At 33.5% G+C, this 20,149-nt stretch overlaps 1 protein-coding gene across 1 annotated transcript; it reads left to right on the top strand.

Moving 5' to 3' along the window:
* Positions 1-10,883: 10,883 nt before the first annotated feature.
* On the top strand, positions 10,884-15,851 carry LOC114299858 (putative oxidoreductase At4g09670). Its single transcript, XM_082874375.1, has 2 exons — positions 10,884-11,583; positions 15,428-15,851. Exons 1-2 carry the CDS (start codon positions 11,176-11,178, stop codon positions 15,686-15,688), a joined length of 669 nt encoding a protein of 222 aa, XP_082730501.1. The 5' UTR covers positions 10,884-11,175; the 3' UTR covers positions 15,689-15,851.
* Positions 15,852-20,149: the final 4,298 nt, after the last annotated feature.

The following is a 20,149-nucleotide window of genomic DNA, read 5'->3' as shown; positions in this document are numbered from 1 at the left end:
TTTTTAAGCCTATTCAATTGTTTTTTTTTTCTTTTTTTTTTAGGTACAACAAAAATAAAATAAAACAAAAGGAACTATCAAGGGAGAGGGCTTAGTTTTTATTTTATTTCTGTATTTCTGTTGTACGTAAAAAAAAATAGGGTGCCTCATGCGCAAGTGGTAAATGTGCATGTAAAACGTATTACTTAAATAATAGGGTCCCTCTTTGAGATTTGAAACAGGTTGGAATAATTTAATTGATTTTAATGCGACCACGTCCCATGTGGTAAATGTGCATGTAAAACGTATTACTTAAATAATAAGGTACGGGTACCTCCTTTGAGATTTGAAAGTGGTCGGAATAATTTAATTGATTTTAAACTATCAATATTCAAATGTGGACATTGTGTAAAGGCGACTAAAACAAAATTATTTAAATTTTAAAGGAACTAAAGTAAGATTATACATCCATTCTGTTTGATTTTGAATTTTATATATTTTTGAGTATTTATATTGGAGTTCAAAAATAATTTTTGAGTTTTCAATTCATTTTTTTTTTAATTTTTAGGGAATTTTTTTAGTATTTTGGTCTTTTTTCTTTTTTTAATGTATCTAATCTACTGTAGTTAAAAAGTAAAATATTTGTAAATAATTTTAAAAAAAATAATAATAAATATAAAAAATACGAAAATGTATTTTTTTATATAGTGAATTTTAAAATATATATATATATTATATAAATTTTATACCTTTAAGTGTATTTAAATTAAGTAGATCTAAAAAGTAAAAAATATAGATTAAAATATTTTAAAAATTCACTAAAAAAATACGGATTAAAAACACAAAAACTATTTTTAATAACTCCAATAGAAATACTCAAAATTACATAAAAGAAATGAGATTTTTTAAAAGTTTGAAGTGACCAAAATATATATTTTTATAATTACTAAAAATTACATGAAAATAATAAAAAATTTCAAAATTTGGTGTAACTAAAGGAAAATTTATTTCGATTCTAAAGGTGTTAATGTAAAATTATATAAATTTTGAAGAGATTAAAATGTAAAATTCGTTTATAAACATTTAAAATTATATGATAAAAATTGTAATTTCTCAACGGCCAATCACTCATAGTATCAATTTTTTTTGAATTTTCTTACCTGGACAAATCATGAAAAGAATGACATTACATGTACTGACATGGACAAAGAGTTGAATGGGTACAGGTGCTAGGAGTCTGGATCCCCGGCTGCACAAGCCTGCCGCCATCCCTACAGCACCCCCAAAACGATGTCGTTTTGGGGGAAATTTCAATTTAAAAAAAAATAAGCAGAACAGAAACCAGAGGGGAGGGGAGAAGAGAGAGAAGAAGAGGGGAGAAGAAGAAGGGTGGCGGAGATGACGAGTGGGACTGAGTTGCAACTGAGTCCAGTGTCGGTACTCGACTCGTCGTTCTACAAGGACGAGTCGTTCTCTCCATCGCCTGTCATGAAACGCAGCATGATCAGCAGATCCATTCAATGTTAGACGAGCAGATCCAATGACATTTTCTTCAAGAAATGCGAATTCTGAATCGGAAAACCATTTCTACAGAGGCGTAGGTGCATCATCGCAATGGAAATCGCCTCAACAGCGGAAGAGTTTCTTCGATTCAAAGGACTTCTTTCCTGAGCCAAAGCAGTTGGTATCAATGTACGGAGAGATTAAGAAGAGACTGAAGATGAGAGGCATCGACGAGCCATCCGAGGATCTCGAGACCTTAAGGCAAATCCTCGAGGCTCTGCAACTCAAAGGACTTCTACATTCGCAGAAGCCTTCACACCAAATCAACCACAGAAACTGTGCCACCGATGAGGCCACTGCGCCATCGGCGACTGTGGCAGCGCCCTCTTCCTTCTTCCCCCCTCTTCTTCTCCCTTATTCTCCCTCTTCTTCCACTCCCCACTGGTTTATGTTCTGCTTTTTTTTTTTTAAATTGAAATTTTCCCCAAAAAGACGTCGTTTTGGGGGTGCCACAGGGATGCGGTAGGTTTGTGCGGCCGAGGATCCGGACTCCAGGTGCTAGCAGGGGCAGAGCCATGTTGGGCTCAGGGTCACATGCCCTGCGAGTTTTGGAAATTTTATTTTTTTATTTTTAACATAAAAAATATATTAAATAAAAAAATTATAAAAATATTGTTTAAAGTGAAATGTCAATGACATTTTTTAAATTATGAGAACAAGAATGGTTATTTTGATTGAAAATAAAGAGGCTATAATAATTCATATTGTTATCTATAAAAATTTTAATATAATAGTGATATCTATCATTATTGACATGCAAACATAATAAATTTCAATAAAGATATAGAATTTATTAGATTGTTAGTTACATTTGACATGTGGAGTTTATTCTTCATGTGTTTTTTTCCATTCATAACTAAAATGGCCACTATATAAATTATAATCAAGCAATACCTCTTCAATTATAAAAATAAAAAAATAAAAAAAAAATTACAAGAGGTCATAACTAATTATCAAATGAGTCATAACTAACTATTACTTAATATATAGTCATAACTAAAATAACAACCACAAGAAGTTATAACTACATTATATCTAACATTATAATATGTTATAACTAAAAACCATGAAGATCATAATTGCAACATATAATAGATACTTTTTTTGCAATATGTTTTATAGAACTTCTCTACTAAAATATATCATTTCTGTCTCAACATATCTTCTTTTTTAATTTTTCAATCCACCTATAAAATATTACTCTTCAAAATTTGTATAAAATTTAATCTCAAATCCTTTAATTTAAAATTCACATTTATCCAAATGAACTCTTAACATTTAAGTTTAGTAACATCTCATTGTTGTTTATTATGGGAAAAAAAAAATTAATCAGTGTGTTTAGTTTGAGTTTTTTGGATTAAATTTTTTGAAAATTGAGTTTTTTGATTTTCGTGTTTTTTTGTTTTTGTTTTTAGTGAATATTTTTAAAATTTTAAGCATTTTTTTTTTACTTTTTTAGATGCACCTTACTTAGATGTATCTAAAAAGTAAAAAATTTGTGAAAAAATATTTTTAAAAATTAATAAATACATAAAAATACAAAAAATGTATTGAATTCTCTTTTTTTATATATATATATTTTATTTAGTGAATTTTTAAGAGATTTTCTTTACAATTTTTTTACTTTTTAGGTATATTTATGTAGGTATGTCTAAAAAGTAAAAAAAAAAAATTGCTTAAAATATTAAAAAAAAAATTAGTAAAAACAAAAAAAATGCGGAAAACAAAAAAGTAAAATTTTCTGAAAAATATTTTTAGAAAAATGGAACTAAATTATCGTTAATTTGTATTTCTTCTGCACTGAATTCCTGACTACGCCACTGACTGCTGGCATGGACAAAGACTTGAATGTGTACGACAAATATAGACCCCCATGAAATTGTTGTCTGGGGCGAGCATAGGTGGTTCCAATTAATGCCCATGGACCCATGCCTTGTGAATCTAAGTCAGGGTCGGCCCTGACCTAAGGCAGGTAAGGCTTGTGTCTTAGGTTCCAAATTTTGGCCCAAAAAAAGGGCCCCCAAATTTAATAAACTGTTATAGGCCCAACCTTTTTTTTTGGTTTTAAGATCAATTTAAAGGGCCCCAAAATGTTTTATTGGGCCCATGTAAAATCTAGCCCATATTTATTTATAAATGTGTTTGGCCCATATTTATTAAAATGAAAACATATAAAAAAAAAAAAAAAAAAAACATAGAAGAAGTGTTTGGGCCCAACCCAAACCATACATACACTATATACAACATCACTTTCACTTCAGTGCACTGTTTTGCTTTCAATCTCTCTCTCTTTAACGAAGTAATGAAATGAAGATCATGGCAATATGTACCAAGTTCAAGGCAAAGTAGACGCAGAGCACAGCATTGTTGTGAGCGACTCACTCTTTCTCTTTCACTCACTCCTCCGGCAACTCACTCTCTCTCACACACTCTCTCTCATGGTAAATCCTCTCTCTCACTATCAGATTTTATTAAATAAAGTTTCCCTAATTTTTTTTCTACATTCTTTCTCTATCAGTTAGTGGAATAATAAATTTGCCCTAATTTTTTTTTACCTTCTTTATCCATTAGATTTTAGTGGAATAAATAATTTAGCCCTAATTTTTTTACCTAGGTATTTATCAGTTTTAATTGAATAAATTTTTTGTCCTAATTTTGTTTTATTAAATTTTTTTTATATATTTATTTCCTATCAGATCAGTGGATTGTGATTTGTGGATTGAAGTGTTTGTGATTTATGGATTGATTTGAAGTGTTTGTGATTTGTGGATTGAAGTATTTGGGATTATAGCCATGTTTCCTAGAAAGTATAGTTCTGGAAATGAAAAGAGAAAGAAGAGGATGAAAGTAGAATAATTAATTCAAGTATATGAAAGTAAATTTTAGTTTATAATTTTAATGATTATATGTTCAAGCATACTTAAATAAAAAATTTGTGGATACTTATCATTTTATACATAAATTTTTTACTAAAAAAAATATATTAGAGGAATCCCATTTTCATAGTTTGCCTTAGGCCCCACAAATCTCAGGGCCGGCCCTGATCCAAGTCCTCAACTGTTGGAGACTTCAACGCCACACATACGCCTTTTGATCAACAAACAATCCAAGGAGACGTTTATCTTATGCTCTCTCTCTCTCTCTCTCCATCACTAACTAGTAGTCACTAGAGATGGGTTCAGTCGAGTTCCATCTGTTCTTCAGTATGGGAGTGTTTGGGAAGGTAGATTTTAGCTTTTTTTTAGGCTAAAATTTACAAAAGATAAAAGAGGTTAAAATAGTTAATAAGATAAAATGTCACATCAAATTCATAATCATTTCACTTTTTCTCTCATAAGCATCACATTTAATTACAAAAAAACCCAACTATCTCCCGAAACACAAAAATTTTAGCCTACTAAAATAACAAAAAACTAAAATAACCTACTAAAATAATAACTTTTCAAACACCCATAGAGTTAATTATCAATATATATAAATATATATATTTTTTGTTTTAGACTATTAAGTTATCAACAATTAAGGATCATTAATGGAACGGGCCGGATTTATTTAACCCACAACTATTATATTCAAATTCCTTGCTTTAAAAAAAATTGTATTAGAATATTGGTAATAATAAATACTAAATAAAACATTTTTGTTTAAAGGCTATACAAGAAAAATACACCTGATTAAGCATAATAAAAACGCGCGCGCACACACAAAAGAAAAAAAGGAAAAAAAACTTGAGGCCTCTTTGATTGACTTTTTTTTGTGGTACAACGGAAAAGGAAAAACAACAACAAAACAGAAAAAAGAAAAAGAAAAGCTAAGAACCCCCAGAACGAGTTCTGAGATAACTCTGACCAACCATATCCGCCACTAGTTGACCGCGAATTTCTTCCGGAGGGTCATCCATAACAACCGACATCTCATTTTGATTTGCCCTCAATTTTGCAAGACCATCAGCACTGTTGTTGCCCTCCTTCTTGACATGTTGAATCGAAAACCCACATCGATGGATGAGAAACTTGGAATCCTCCACTAGACTTCTCAATGGGGAAGTAACCTCAATGTTCCCCTTTAGCATATCAATAGCATATTGGGAGTCTGTTTCGATGCTAAGATCCTTATAGCCTTTCTCGAAAGCTATCGTCAAACCCCTGTATAGTGCCCAAATCTCCGCCTCAATGCAGGTGCAATTTGTAAGCTTCCCGAAATACCCACAAAGCCAAATGCCTTTCTCATCCCGGATTAGTCCCCCAAAGCCACCATCACTTGGATCTCCCTTGGAGCTTCCATCTGTGTTCATCTTCAATTTACCTAGAAGAGGAAGAGACCAGCTAATTAGCTCATCATCCAAACTGATCACAATAGATATATTAAAAGCATCTTTAATATCAGTTGCATATCTATGTATAATGTGGATACTATGCTGCCAAGGCAATTCAACATTCTCAAAAATCTTAAGGTTCCTATTTTTTCAAATTTGCCACAATGAAGTAACAAAAAAAATGGGCTCAATAAAAGGATGAGATTTAGACTTTAAAGTGGACTCCACCCAAATTTTAAAAGACAAATTCCTGCAATTAAACAACCAAGTACCACAATTCAAACCAATCCAAATAGATCTTGCTTTGGGACAATTTCTGAAGATATGATTCAAGTCTTCAACCTGATCACCACAATTATTACATAAGGCCGAGTTTGACATTCCTCTTGTAACTCTTAGGCTGTTGGTTAGCAACTTCTGATGCAATGCCAGCCAAACAAAGCCTTTGAGTTTTTGAGGGATTTTCAATTTCCATAACCAGAGCCAATTCCCAGAATTAGCTCCCTGATCAGTCACCAACTCAAAAGCCGAAGCAGTAGTGAAAGCACCACATCTCAAGCCCTTCCAATGAGGCATATCTGGATAAGTTACAAACCTAGGAAGCTGAACCTTCAAAACAAGATCCCAAGCTTCCCCAGGCAACTTAACAGATATAGCACCCACATTCCATCTACCCTCTTCATCCAAGAAAGTATCCACTTTATCCGAGCTAATGAGGTGAGAATTAGGAAATAAGGAGGCCAAACTGCACTCCCCACACCACCAATCATGCCATAAGGATACATTAGAACCATTGCCAATACACCATTTACTACCCTTGACGAGAATGTCACGGGTTTTAAGAATGCCCCTCCAAGTGAGAGAAGCTTTTCTCTTACTAGAATAGTTGAGCAGGGAGTCCCTGTAAAGGTATTTATTTTGGAGAACTTTAGCCCATAAACAGGACTCCCCACTAAGGAGTTTCCAACCCAATTTAGAGAGTAAAGCAATGTTACTATCCTTGGCCTTCCGAATGCCAAGCCCACCAGATTTCTTACTGTTGCACACCGTATCCCAATTCACTAAATGAATCTTTTTGGAGGTGCCCACATCACCCCATAAAAATTCCTGTTCAGTTTATCCATGTCCTTACACACTCTCACAGGTAAGTCCATAGATTGCATCATATACGCTGGGAGGGCAGAGGTAACCGAATTAATGAGGGTGGCCCTCCCTGCGATAGATAACATATTCACTTTCCAACCAGTCAACCTGTTCTAGAGTTTTTCAAAAATGGAAGCAAAGTGTGCTCTGCTCACTCTGTTATGAAGCAGTGGTATACCAAGGTATTTACCCAAATCATGGGTGAAGGGAACACCACAATTGCTACTCAAACTCCTAGCCTTAGAGGTAGGCACATTTGGAGAAATGAACAACATAGATTTAGCGATGTTAATTTTCAAACCCGAGCAGTTGCTAAATTGATTTAAAACAGCCATGATGGTATCACAATTCCTAGAGTCAGCCTTGGCAAAGAGGAGAAGATCATCAGCAAAAAATAAATGTGAAATAGCAGGTCCCCTAGCAGAAGCCTTAGGCCTTTTTGATTGACTGGAAGGTGATAAAGTAACCTTAATTACAAGAATGAATATTCAAGCAACTTATATTTTAAATAAGAGTTAATTACCTAAAAGCCATATTTATAAATGTTATGATAACTCAGGTTCTATTTAAGATTTTTTGAATCAATAAGCCCTATTTAGTAAAACTGATAATATTATCAGTTTTTTCCAATTTTTAAAAACTAAGAAACATTATCAATTTTGCATAGTAGTATTCGAAATAATTGTTTCACTAATTGATGAAAAAAAAAACAGAGCATGAGATTAAACGTTTTTGCCCTTCTACATATTGGTTTGATTCAATTATCCAATAAAACTGAAAATATTATCATTTTTTTCATTTTTAAAGGGTTTTTTTATTTATTTATTTAAAGTTTTGCACATCAACGTTCCATTATCATGCTTCTTTATAAATACAATTTTTTTTGTTTTTCAAAAAAAAAAAAAAAATTAGTTTTTTTCAATTTTTTTCAAAAAAAAAAATTAGTTTTTTTTTTGCACATATTTTTTTTTTTAGTTTTTTCAATTTTTTCAATTTTTTTTTTTTGGCACATAAATTTTTTTTTTTTTTCAATTTGAAAGTTGATGTTTTAAGTTTTGAAAAACAAAATAAATGTCAAATTATCATATTCCTTTATAGATAATTATAAATGACGAATAATCATTATTTGAAGAACAATTCCAACTATTCAGAATTTAATGGGACTTTAAGGTTTAAAAAATCTTTATTAAGACTTAATAGAATATAATTTATAAATTAAGACTTATATATAAATGTCCTTTTAAATAAAAAAGTTTAAATGCAAATAATTAATAAATATGATTTAAATTTAAAAATATTTTTAAAACTTGGTGACTGCCTAAAATCATTGTGCAGTTTATGCCAGGTATTGAACTCCTTCACCCTCTCTCTCAAGCACACATATTTAATGTCTATCTATCTATCTATAGGCTTCCCAACCTGTTTTTCATGTGATGTCCTAGGTACATAATCCGATTTCAGTTGTGCTAGAAGTTCTTAGATATGAATACACAAGACAAAAATACACAAGAATAACAAAACAACAACTACTACAAACAAAGTAATGTCACACAACCAGAGATACAAACCTAGCGACAAACCCTAATCATGACGAACATATATGACGCATACCAGCCAATCACATAATAGCTCGTCACACACATTACAAACCAGACTGGTGAACATACATACAACAAAACACACACCAAAGATACACACATCAAAACGAGGACCACAAATTCCATTTGGCCCCAACGTACAGTCCAAAAACAACTACTGCAACCCAACGCAATAAAAAGAAATTCCAATTACAACATTACGGCTTACACCCACGATGTCACACACCCACACATACAAAACCAACAGACAAACCTTAATCGTAAAAACAGGGTAAAACAACAAACCAAACATGGTAAAACTGCAAACAACAAACCAAACATGGTAAAACAAATAAAGGTATCACGACGATCATACACACACATCCTAATCGTAAAAACCCCCAAATATTTTGCCCTAACACACGAAAACATATGAACAGTATACATGGATGGGTGATATAGAACCTGTCGCCTTCGTCGTTCCAACAACGACCACTAATAACGACACGCAACAAATCCCTCGTACGGTGTGGTCCCCTTGCAGCACCTTCTTCGAAAACCAAAATCAAAATGCCACACAATGACGACAACCAAGCTCAATTTGGTATTTTTTCAGCTTTGGGGGGAATCAATAATGTAAATCCTAACAAAATAGGGTTTCAAACAACAACACACATTGAAAGTGGGAACGGCTCATATACGCGAACCCGTTTTCTGCGTGTGTTTACGGGTCGAATTCGGGTAAAATAGGGTCCATTGTTTTGTGTTTCACGCGCTTCTCATTAGCCCACTAGAACAAAAACAATAAAAAACAATAAAAACCATTAGTGTACTTTCACACTGTGTGTCACAAAACCACGCGCAGACCGTTGCACATTCTTCTAAAACCCAGGGCTAAAACATCACGTCAAGCACAACTGTAACACTAATCAACAAAAACCAGTGGCAACTCCGTCTTTTTCCAACACGAAGGACCAAATGGATCAAAAGAAAATTTTTAGGGCTAAATGGAACACAAGTTCAACATTTAGGATTTATGGGTAACTTTTCCTAAATTTAATTACGAAATTTTTTAATTTTTTTTTAACGTATAGTCAAATAGGTGAGTTTAAAATTTATAATTATCTTCTGAGTTAGCTCTGTGCTAGTACAATTTATTTATTTGTTTAATACAAGTTGAATTAAAATATATTTATTAGTAAATCTCATCTCACAAATAAGTATTTCAATTAGTCTCAAGTTTTTTTTATTGATCTGTTTATTAGTGGATAGTTTCTTTTCGTGTGGTCATATTTTTAATTTTGATAGTGTTTTGGTGAACAATTGTATTCTTTTATTAATGTGACAGGTATTAATATGACATTTTAACGATGTGACATTCTAAAAAAATTAAAAAATCTTTAGTGTACTTTTCGTAAATGTGATAACGTAGCGGGTATGATGTAACACTCTAAAACTTTTACTCAAAAAAAAAAAAAAAAAACTCCTTAATATATTTTTTCCAAATGTAACAACATGACGGGTATGATGTAATACTCTAAAAAAATTAAAAATTCTTTAATATACTTTTTCTAAATGTGACATGTGACACTCAAAAAAATTCAAAACTTTTTAGTGTATTTTTTTCAAATGTGACACTCTAACGTGATGAATATGATGTGACATTAGTATAATTTTTTTAAAAAAATTTACCAAATACAAAAAAAAAAATACAAAAATACAATACATTTATTTTATTTTGTTGTATTTAATGAATTTTTAATTTTTTTACAAATTTTATACTTTTTAAATATATCTAGTTTAAATTGATCTAATCTAAATATAATGGTAAAAATAAAAATAAAAAACTTATATTTATACATAAAAATTTATACAAAAAATATCATAAAAAAAGATAAGATTGTCATTTAAAAAATTTTAAAATATGGAATCAGTAATCTATGAGCAATTTATAATGAGATTACAAATATCAGAGAGTGAAATGTAATTTTTTAAATGAGAGAAAGATCTGTATTAAATAAAAATAAATTATCAATATAATTTACCCTACTATAATTTATAAGATTTTTTTTTAATTATTTTCTTTTACGTAGTCTATTCAAATAAGATTGGAGAGTAATCATAATTTTTGTTCTCTCTCAATAGGAGAAAAAATTTTCTTTCTTTATATAACGAATCATTTCTTTTTTATTTTATATTGAACTAAATCATTTCTTTTTCTTTACTCTTCTCATATCCAAACATAGGTTTCAGAACTAGTTAATATAATTAAAAATTCAAAAAAATAGCATTGAAAAATCAACAATTCTTTTTTTTTTTTTTCTTTTCCCTACATATATTTTTGTACAAATTAAAAAAATTAATTAAAATAGTGAGTTTCAAAACAATCATGCTATTTATTTTTCACTTTTTAAAAGGTTTTGGGTTTTTTAAGAAGTTTAAAACCAAGAGTAAAAAAAAACAGCAAAACATAAAAAACCCACATGCATTATAAGGTTCATATTTCACTATGTTTTGGGGGAAAAAGCTATATCGCCTGAAACGATATCGGAAACGCCTGTCCGATTCGGAATACTGGGGTGTGCTACCATAGCACGCATGCTATCAAGAGCAATTAGACTCGCACCAAATGCCTCCATCTCCGCCATTGGAAGCCGTTCGATCGACAAGGCCTCGAAATTCGCGTCCGAAAACGGCTTCCCGGCGTCGGCTAAGGTCTACGGCAGCTACGAAGCTGTGTTAGACGATCCAGAAGTCGACGCCGTTTACGTGCCTCTCCCGACCAGCTTGCACTTGAAGTGGGCCGTTTTAGCCGCCGAGAAGAAGAAGCACCTGTTGCTGGAGAAGCCGGTGGCGCTGGACGTGAAGGAGCTTGACACGATTCTCGAGGCGTGTGAATCGAATGGTGTGCAGTTCATGGACGCTACCATGTGGATGCACCATCCTCGGACGGCTAAGAAGAAAGAGTTCCTCTCCGATCCGCGGCGTTTTGGGCAACTCAAATCGGTATTTTCCCCCATTTCTCTTGGATATGGAACGAGAGCAATGTTATATCTAGGGGTGTGCGCGGTGCGGGTCGGTGCGGTTTGAGAGAAAAATAGAAACCGTATGGCGGGTGGCGGATTGATAAAAGTGTCACTAGAATTTCCTATTTTCCTTATCAAAAACCGGCGGTTCGGTTGGCAAATAATGGCGAATTTGCCTTGGCGGTTCGGGCGGATTGGCGGTTTATAAAAAATATAATTCAAATTACAAAACTTAAATGAAAGAGTAAAAAAAAGACGAGAGATACCGTGATGTTAAGCATCTTGTGAAGTTTTCTTCTGATGCAACAAGTGTAGCAACAACATGATAGTATCAACGACTATGCCATCAGTTCATTACAAGTATCTGTGGAAGCTACAATGATCAAATGCAATACATAAAATTCCCCTTGAGCAGTAATGTAATACTATATTCTAAGGTATAGAACAACAAGCAAACTTAAGTAAAAAAGAATTTTTAGAATCTTATAAAACATGATTTAATAGCGGTGCGGGTCGGTGCGGTTTGGAAGAAAAATAGAAACCGGCGGATTGATAAAAGTGTCACTAGAATTTGCCATTTTTCTTACCAAAAACCGGCGGTTCAATTAGCAAATAATAACGAATTTGCCTTGGCGGTGCGGTTCGGTGCGGTTTTGGCGGTTTCGGCGGTTTCGGCGGTATTATGCACACCCCTAGTTATATCTATTTAAAGTCTTACTAATAATTTTATTAAAAATATATATGTCTGACTATAATGATATTTAAATATCATTATTTTTTTAACAACCAATCACGCATATTGTATTTTTAATAAAATTGTTAGTATAGTTAGAATTATTAATGGAACGAAGTGATTCAACAGCCGATTGTAGTGGGATGGACTTGGACGAATATAAAAATGATTGATTTTTCTTTTTAAACGATTTATTAATTACTCTAAGCTAATTAGAGTAAATATAATTTTACTTAATTATATATATAATTTTTAATGATTTTTTCAAAATCTACTGAGATGATCTGAGCCCACACAAATGTTTGTAGAGCTGCCCATGTTATGTCTAACATTATGGCTCGGTCAGAAAAAAAGTAAAAAAGCATTCACGATGTTTGGTTTGAGTTTTCTGGATTAAGTTTTTTAAAAATTAAGTTTTTTGATTTTTATGTTTTTTTGTTTTTAGTGAATATTTTTAAAATTTTAAACATTTTTTTTTTTACTTTTTTAGATGCACTTTACTTAGATGTGTCTAAAAAGTAAAAAAATTGTGAAAAAATATTTTAAAAAATTAAGAAATACATAAAAATACAAAAAATGTACTAAATTTTTGTATTCTTTTATATTTTTGGTATTTAGTGAATTTTTAAAAGATTTTTTTTACAATTTTTTTACTTTTTAGGTGTATTTATGTTAGGTGTGTCTAAAAAGTAAAAAATTTGCATAAAATACTAAAAAAATTCAGTAAAAATAAAAAAACACGGAAAATAAGAGTGTAGAATTTTCTGAAAACTGTTTTTAAAAAATGAGAACCAAGCAAAGTGATTATTGCTACGGGGCACCCTTACGTGGAATATGTTTTTGGAATTTTTTCAACCAAGCATGTCTTTGGAATTTTTTCTCCAAAAACATGTTTGGAGAGACAAACCAAACATGCTCTAGATGTCTCTAAAGTCTCTCTCTATGGATTTTGTGTTTGATTCCTTTTGTGCATCTAGCACAATTGCAAATATTTATGAGTGCCATTAGGACATGATGGCTTGTCTTCTATGAAGCACATATACGGACATGGACGTGGACACGTAAATTTTCAATAGAAAAGAAGACACAACACGCTGGAGACACGTTAATATATATAATTTTATTTATTTATTATATGTCTAAAATTGAAAAAAAAAATAGAAAAAATTAAAAGAGGGAAAAAAGAGGCCCTCATGTATAAATAAAAAAGTAGGGTTTTTGTTATAAAAAAAAAAGTATTTTCAATTTGAGAAGAAAAAGAAAAAAAATAAATAAAAAGTAAGAGAGAGAGAGAGAGAGACGATATGTGAGAGACAGAGAGAGACGATCTATGAGCGAGAGAGACAAATTGCAACAGAGAGAGAGAGACGAAAAGCACACAAAGGGGGAGAGAGAGAGAGAGAGAGACGACCTTCGAAGTGATGAAATAAGAAGAAAAACGAAGCAAATAAGAAGAACGAATGAGGACATACCTTGATCTAGGGCTTCAACTGGTTCTTTACACTTTTGAGCCTCAACATGTTCAAGTTCTTCTTCACCTTCTTTCTATTCTCTCTCTCTTTGTGGACCAACATGTTAGGGTTTTGTTCAGAATTGTGTCCCGAACGTGTTCGACTACAAAAAATTCAAAAAAAAAGGAGACACCTCTCATAGATTGTCGGACACGTGTCTACCATGTGTCCGATGCGTTGTTCGTGTTCGACATGTGTCGGATGCCCATATGCTGTCTTCGGAGAGGTGTCCATACTTTATAGCTTGTCTGTAGGTACAAAATATGAATTTTAGTTGGGAAATCTAAATAAGACAAAAAAAAATGCAAATAATAAATTGTACCAGACTATTGCCCACAATTGAGACTTGGGTATTGTTGTATATAAAACATCATATTTTCTTTGAATTTTTTTTTCATAAGATTAATATTTTTTCTTTTGTGAGGAGAATATTATTGTAAGTGTGAGGGGAAATTGTTGCATAGTATGTTTGAGTTTTTGGTTTATTGAATAACAATCAACTTTCGGATCTTTGTGGTTCTCCAATTTTCTTTCTTGTTGGTGTTCCCTAAAATGTGATTTAATTTTCTTGTCTACTTACCTTTTAAGTAAAGTGATATTTATCATGTGATAAATTTCACATGGATTCACATAAGAAAGCCAAATCTCAAATAATATCCACCATAATTTCATTTAAGAGATGAGGGAAAAAAACCGTTGAAATTCATCTGGTGATATAGAGGAGCCTCTTCTTTTAAATGCATGAGAATGAAATGGTTGATTTCTTATTAGTGCTTTATGTGCCTTAGTTTGTGTGGAATTAGAGATGAGCATGGTCCAGATTGAATCGGATTGGAGTAAAATTAGGACCAATCCGTTATTTACAGTTACTGAAAAATTGAAACCAATCCAATCCGTTTAAATCATGAAACCAATCCGAACCAATTCATTTAAATACGGATTGGATCGGTTTAGGACCACGGATTCACATAATTAAATAACAAAAATATATATATAACACTTTAATTTCATAAAAATATAAACATAGCGCTATATTAGTTCCATAATAGCAATATGTTTTTCTATAATAACGACATACTGTTCTAGAATTTAAACAACTATAAGAAAATTGGTTTCACCATATGTATTTAGACCATTACAAATTAAAACTCAAAACTAACAAACAAAAGTAATAAAAGAAGATATTATACGGTTTTAGGTTTGAGTTTAGATTTTATATAGAATAAGAGAAGATACTATGAGGGAGGATGTATAATAAAAATATAGACTATTTGTATATGGTCCGGATCGGTTCCAATCCGGAACCAATCCGTGAACTACGGATTTTTAATTCTTCAATCCGGAGCCGAACTGCAGATTCAAAAAACCAATTCAAACCTATCGGATTGGACTGGACTGGACTGGATCGGATTACGGATTTCACGGATTCCTTACTCAGCCCTATGTGGAATCACACCAACTTTCAAAAAGAAAAACAAACACGGTTCATAGAATTTGTGCACAGAAAAATGTACAGAATAGAGACTTCTTGTGAGCTGCACATAGCGAAACTGCTTAATCTTTGCTTGTGATTCCCACAGATTCACAGCATCTTTACCTTCGATGCTGGCCCTGACTTTCTCAACAACAACATCCGTGTGAAGCCAGAACTTGGCGCTCTTGGCGATGCAGGGTGGTACTGCATCCGGGCAATCCTCTGGGTTGTTGACTACAAGTCCGGATCATCTGCCGCTATTTCCTGCGGCCCTCCCTGCCGCCTGCAAAAACGACGTCGTTTTCACTATTTTTTTTTTCTTTCCTTATTTGGTTTTCAGCCCCTTTTCGCTTTTGAACCCCTCTGAGACAGATGAACAGAGAGGCGACGATCTGGACGACAGAGGCGACGAACGGAGAGGGCTGAGCCGATTTCCTAGCGAGGTGAGGAGAGGCGGCGACAGACGAACAGAGAGAGGCGGCGAGAGGCTGAGCCGATTCCCACACTTGTCTGTCCAACCCAAATCCCAGGTGATTTTTTTTCTATTTTCCCTCACATTCTTTCTTGGGTTTTCTTTATTTTTCTCTTTTTCATCTTTGTTTATGACTAATCGAGTTTGTAGGTTTTTTTTTTCCTTTCCTGTTTCCTGTTTCTAATTTATCTGTTTTGAATTGATTTTGAATTTGTGGGTTTTTGTTTGTTTGCTATCACTGGTAGGTGGTTTAGGTGTGGTGTAACGTTCATGCATATAAATTTATTTATTTATGTCAATTGAACGGTATATGATTTGTTGAAATTTGTGATTTTTATATTATGGGTGTGATTCATTTTGATGTGTTCTGACAATTCTTGAAGATTTTGATCTGGGTTTTGAGATTCAATGCTAGAATTATCATTTTGGATGGTGATAATGTAAGAATTTATTCTTAATTAGGCTGTCATTGACTATATTTTGTTTGGTTTGTGAAAAACGGGTTGAATGTGATTCAGATAGATTGACTGGTATGAGCCCAAAATTATTATTGTGATCCATAAAGTTTGGGCCATGGTCATCTTAGTATATATATTATTTTATATGTAGATATGTGATATGGAGGTGTAAGGCCTGTTTTAAGTTATTTGGGTTCCTTAATGGGAGGGCCCAGTAATTGTTTTATTTAGGCCCAGTCCCCTCTCCTATCCTTATTAGGGTTTACATATATCTATATATATGTAAATCAAAAGGTTGTCAGCCCCATTGAAAGACAACATAAAGATTAGGAGAAGGAGGGGAAGAACTGGAGTTAAGGTTTTCCAATTGTGAATGCCATATTCTTTCAAGGAAGCAAAACTCAAGACAATAACGGAATCAAATGGTATGTATCTGAATTTATATTTTAGTAGTTACTTATATTCATATTGTTTTGATTTCTAGTATATAGATCCTAAAATCTTACATGTGTTATCAGAGCAAGTTTATACTAGAATCAAAATTATGGCAGATTATTTCAGTAAAATTATTTTATATAATGATAAGGAATAAATTAATATTTCTTTTTACTGAATGATGCTTTTGCATCTCAAAATCGTGCTTTAGTAATTTCAAGAAAACTTTTTCAATGTAATAAATACATACTGTTTGAGTATTGATAGTTTGGTTCTAATTATGCTTTATAAAATAAAAAATAGTAATTTGGATCTGGTAGTTTTGTGACAATTGTAAAATATGGATGTGTGTATATTGAATCTATATTGATATATATATATATATATATATTTCAAATCTCACCTAATCAAATATTTGCAAAAGATATGAAACATATTTGTTTTTATGACTTTTACGTAAATATTAAGATTGTTTAAGAGTTCTATATCATGTATATCACTTTGGTGTATTTTTTGTACATTCATATTCAAATTTTGGTTCGCCGAGAGATATTATTTTTTGAGTAACTGTTTAGTAGTGATTCGTAATATGATATTATATATGCTTTGATGGGTTACAGATTGCATTATTGTTAATAAATAAATAAAGTTTTAAAGGTGGACAAATATTTATTTTGTAGTCTCAGTTGGAAGATTTTTGAATCAATATGGGTGATACTGCCGAAGTGGTTAATTTATTGAGATTTAAAGTGATTTACCAATAAGGATTCTGGGAAGCTCTTCTAATATTATATCACTCAATTACCTACCCAAAGGGGGTTAATTGAGTGTTTTAATTTTAGAGGTAGTGTGAGCCGCTAGTAAGGGAAATTTTATTGTTTTTGAAAGAATTTATCTACCCAAAGGAGATAATTTCTTAATAAATCATTCTTGCTAGTTGACTTGTTTATAGGTGTTAGAATGTGTCTTATATATTTAGCCCAAAGGTATTTATATGATGATACATTCTGAAACATACGAAGCTAGTTTATGAGGATTACACTACAAGTGCATTATGCATGCAAGGGATGACAAAACCAAGTCAAAACAGTGGTATGTCATGCTAAAATAAGGCCTAAAATAGGCTGAGATGTGGCCAATACAAGCTTAACAAACATGCTCAAACATGAGGCATATGAAGCAAGCATACAAGACACAAGGAGAGACCCTCTCCTATTTGGGACCTCAAAACACCATTTCCACCACTGAAATTCCTTTGGAATTCAGTGGTAGAAAGGTCATGCAAAGGCTAAAATAAGAGCCAAAAGGGATGGCTCAAAAAAAGGCCTAACACGGCCTAAGAGGGGGTAGACCACCCCCAACATAAAAGAGACCTTAAACAAACATGTTAAAGACTGAAAAACAGAACTTTTTGTAGTTTAAATTCAAGGAAAAAACAGCATGCAAATAGGTTCAAAAGCTTAAACCAAAACAAGGGTTAAAGGGCTAGTTGACTCACCCTTAAAGAACACCTTTGAAGCTACAACTCCAGCAGCTTTTTCTAACCAAAACCAGTCCAAAAACTCTAAAACAAACCTCAAGAAGCCTCAGCAACAAAAGGATGGTGTTTGAGTGTGTGTTTGTGTGTTAAAGTGTGATACAACTACACTTTTAAAGCACAAATATGAAGCAAAGAGCAAGATAGAGACAAATGTGTATCTATATCTCTCTAACACAAAAATCTGAACCTGGAGGAGGAGGGGGGAGGTTCTCTCTTATAGAGAACCAAGGCTCAAGCTTGTTAGACAAGCTTTAGGCTTAAAGCCATCCCTCCATACACGTATATGGAGGATGGCTTTTGTGCCCTCCAGCTGGCACAACTGGCTCTAAAATATCTCCAAAAAGGTGATGAAAAGCTGCCGACCACTTGAAGTGGTCGGCTAACTACTTCTACTGGTCGGCTGACTAGTGGAAGTGGTCTCCCAGGGGAGAAAGTGGTCGGCCATGGTGGGAGATGGTCAGCAGCATGAAAGCAAGGCAGTGGTGTGGTGGCCGACAAGAAAAGGTGGCCCAAAGAACAAGAACACCAGTTAGCCGACCAGAAAACTGGTTAGCGGGGAGGAAAGTGGTCTCCAAGGGGAAGAACTGGTCTCCCACCCTTGTACCACCTTCTAAACAAGGAAAACAATGTTTGTACCAAAAACAAACCAAAAGGGATGCAAGACGAGAGTCCGGGAGGCAAGGCGTGCGGCCGGGAGCCTCGAAAACTAGTCTACGGGCATCAAAAGTGGTCTATGACCACAAAAGTGGTCTCCTGGACCATAGTGTCCCTCTAGGCAAAGGCAACAAGGTATGGTTCGAAAACCAAGCCAAACGGAGAACATTAAGCGGTCCCGAGACAAGACGCGCGGCCAAAGGCTCCAAAAATCGGAAACTAGTCTCCAAGCAGGAAAAATGGTCTACGACCACGAAAAGTGGTGTACGACCACAAAAAGGTGGTCAACAGACCACTCATTCCCTCTAAGGAAGGGAAACAAGGCTTGGTCCGCAAACCGAGCCAAAGCACAAAGAGTTCAGAGGCCTAGAGGCAAGGCACTCAGCCGAAAACTCCGGAAACTCGAACGAGCACAACATGCACTATCACCGAGCGCTCAATCGATGACGTCTGAGTCTTAAGGTCGATAAAAAATGGGGTGTCTACACTTAGTCCTATGGTAAAATTTCTTAACCATAAGGCCTGTGTTGTAGCTTCATAGCATGTAACAAATTCCGCTTGCATAGTAGACGAAGCAGTTATGGACTGCATGATGCTTCTCCAAGATACAGCTCCTCCAGCAATAAGAAATATATATCCTCAAGTAGATCTTCTAGTGTCAGAACATCCAACAAAATCTGAATCTGAATATCCAATCACCTCTAGTGAATCTGCATGTCTGTATGTAAGCTTGCAGTCCTTAGTTCTTTGCAAATACCTCATAACGTTCTTAGCAGCTTTCCAGTGCTCAAGGCCTGGATTCTTTGATATCTGCCTAACATTCCTACCACAAACCCAATATCAGGTCTTATACAAACCTGAGCATACATGAGACTACCTACTGCAGATGCATAAGGCATGTTTTTCATCTATTCTTTCTCCAAATCATTTTGTGGTGATTGATTTAGACTAAATTTGTCTCCTTTGACAATAGGTGCTACAGAAGGTGAACAAGACTTCATGTTAAATCTTTCCAAAACCTTTTCAATGTAGGCCTTTTGAGATAGTCCCAATGTTCTACAAGATCTATCTCTGTGAATCTCTATGCCAATGACATATGAGGCTTCACCTATATCCTTCATTTTAAAGTTTTCATAAAGAAATTCTTCCGTTTCATGTAGCAAACCCAAATCACTACTCACAAGTAGAATGTCATCTACATACAGGACTAAGAATATGTATTTACTCTCACTAACCTTAAGGTATATACAATTATCAACAATGTTCTCC

This window comes from Camellia sinensis, chromosome 6 (genome assembly GCF_055761805.1).
Source record: "Camellia sinensis isolate YWXY chromosome 6, ASM5576180v1, whole genome shotgun sequence".
Taxonomy (NCBI): domain Eukaryota; kingdom Viridiplantae; phylum Streptophyta; class Magnoliopsida; order Ericales; family Theaceae; genus Camellia; species Camellia sinensis.
The sequence above is the reverse complement of the archived record's forward strand: the minus strand, read 5'-3'. Positions and strand labels throughout refer to the sequence as shown.

Bases quoted from the DNA above. Each gene is read 5' to 3' on its own strand.
- LOC114299858 (XM_082874375.1), top strand. From the start codon at position 11,176: ATGCTATCAAGAGCAATTAGACTCGCACCAAATGCCTCCATCTCCGCC. The intron at 11,584-15,427 runs GTATTTTCCCCC...TGATTCCCACAG, and splicing joins GTTTTGGGCAACTCAAATCG to ATTCACAGCATCTTTACCTT.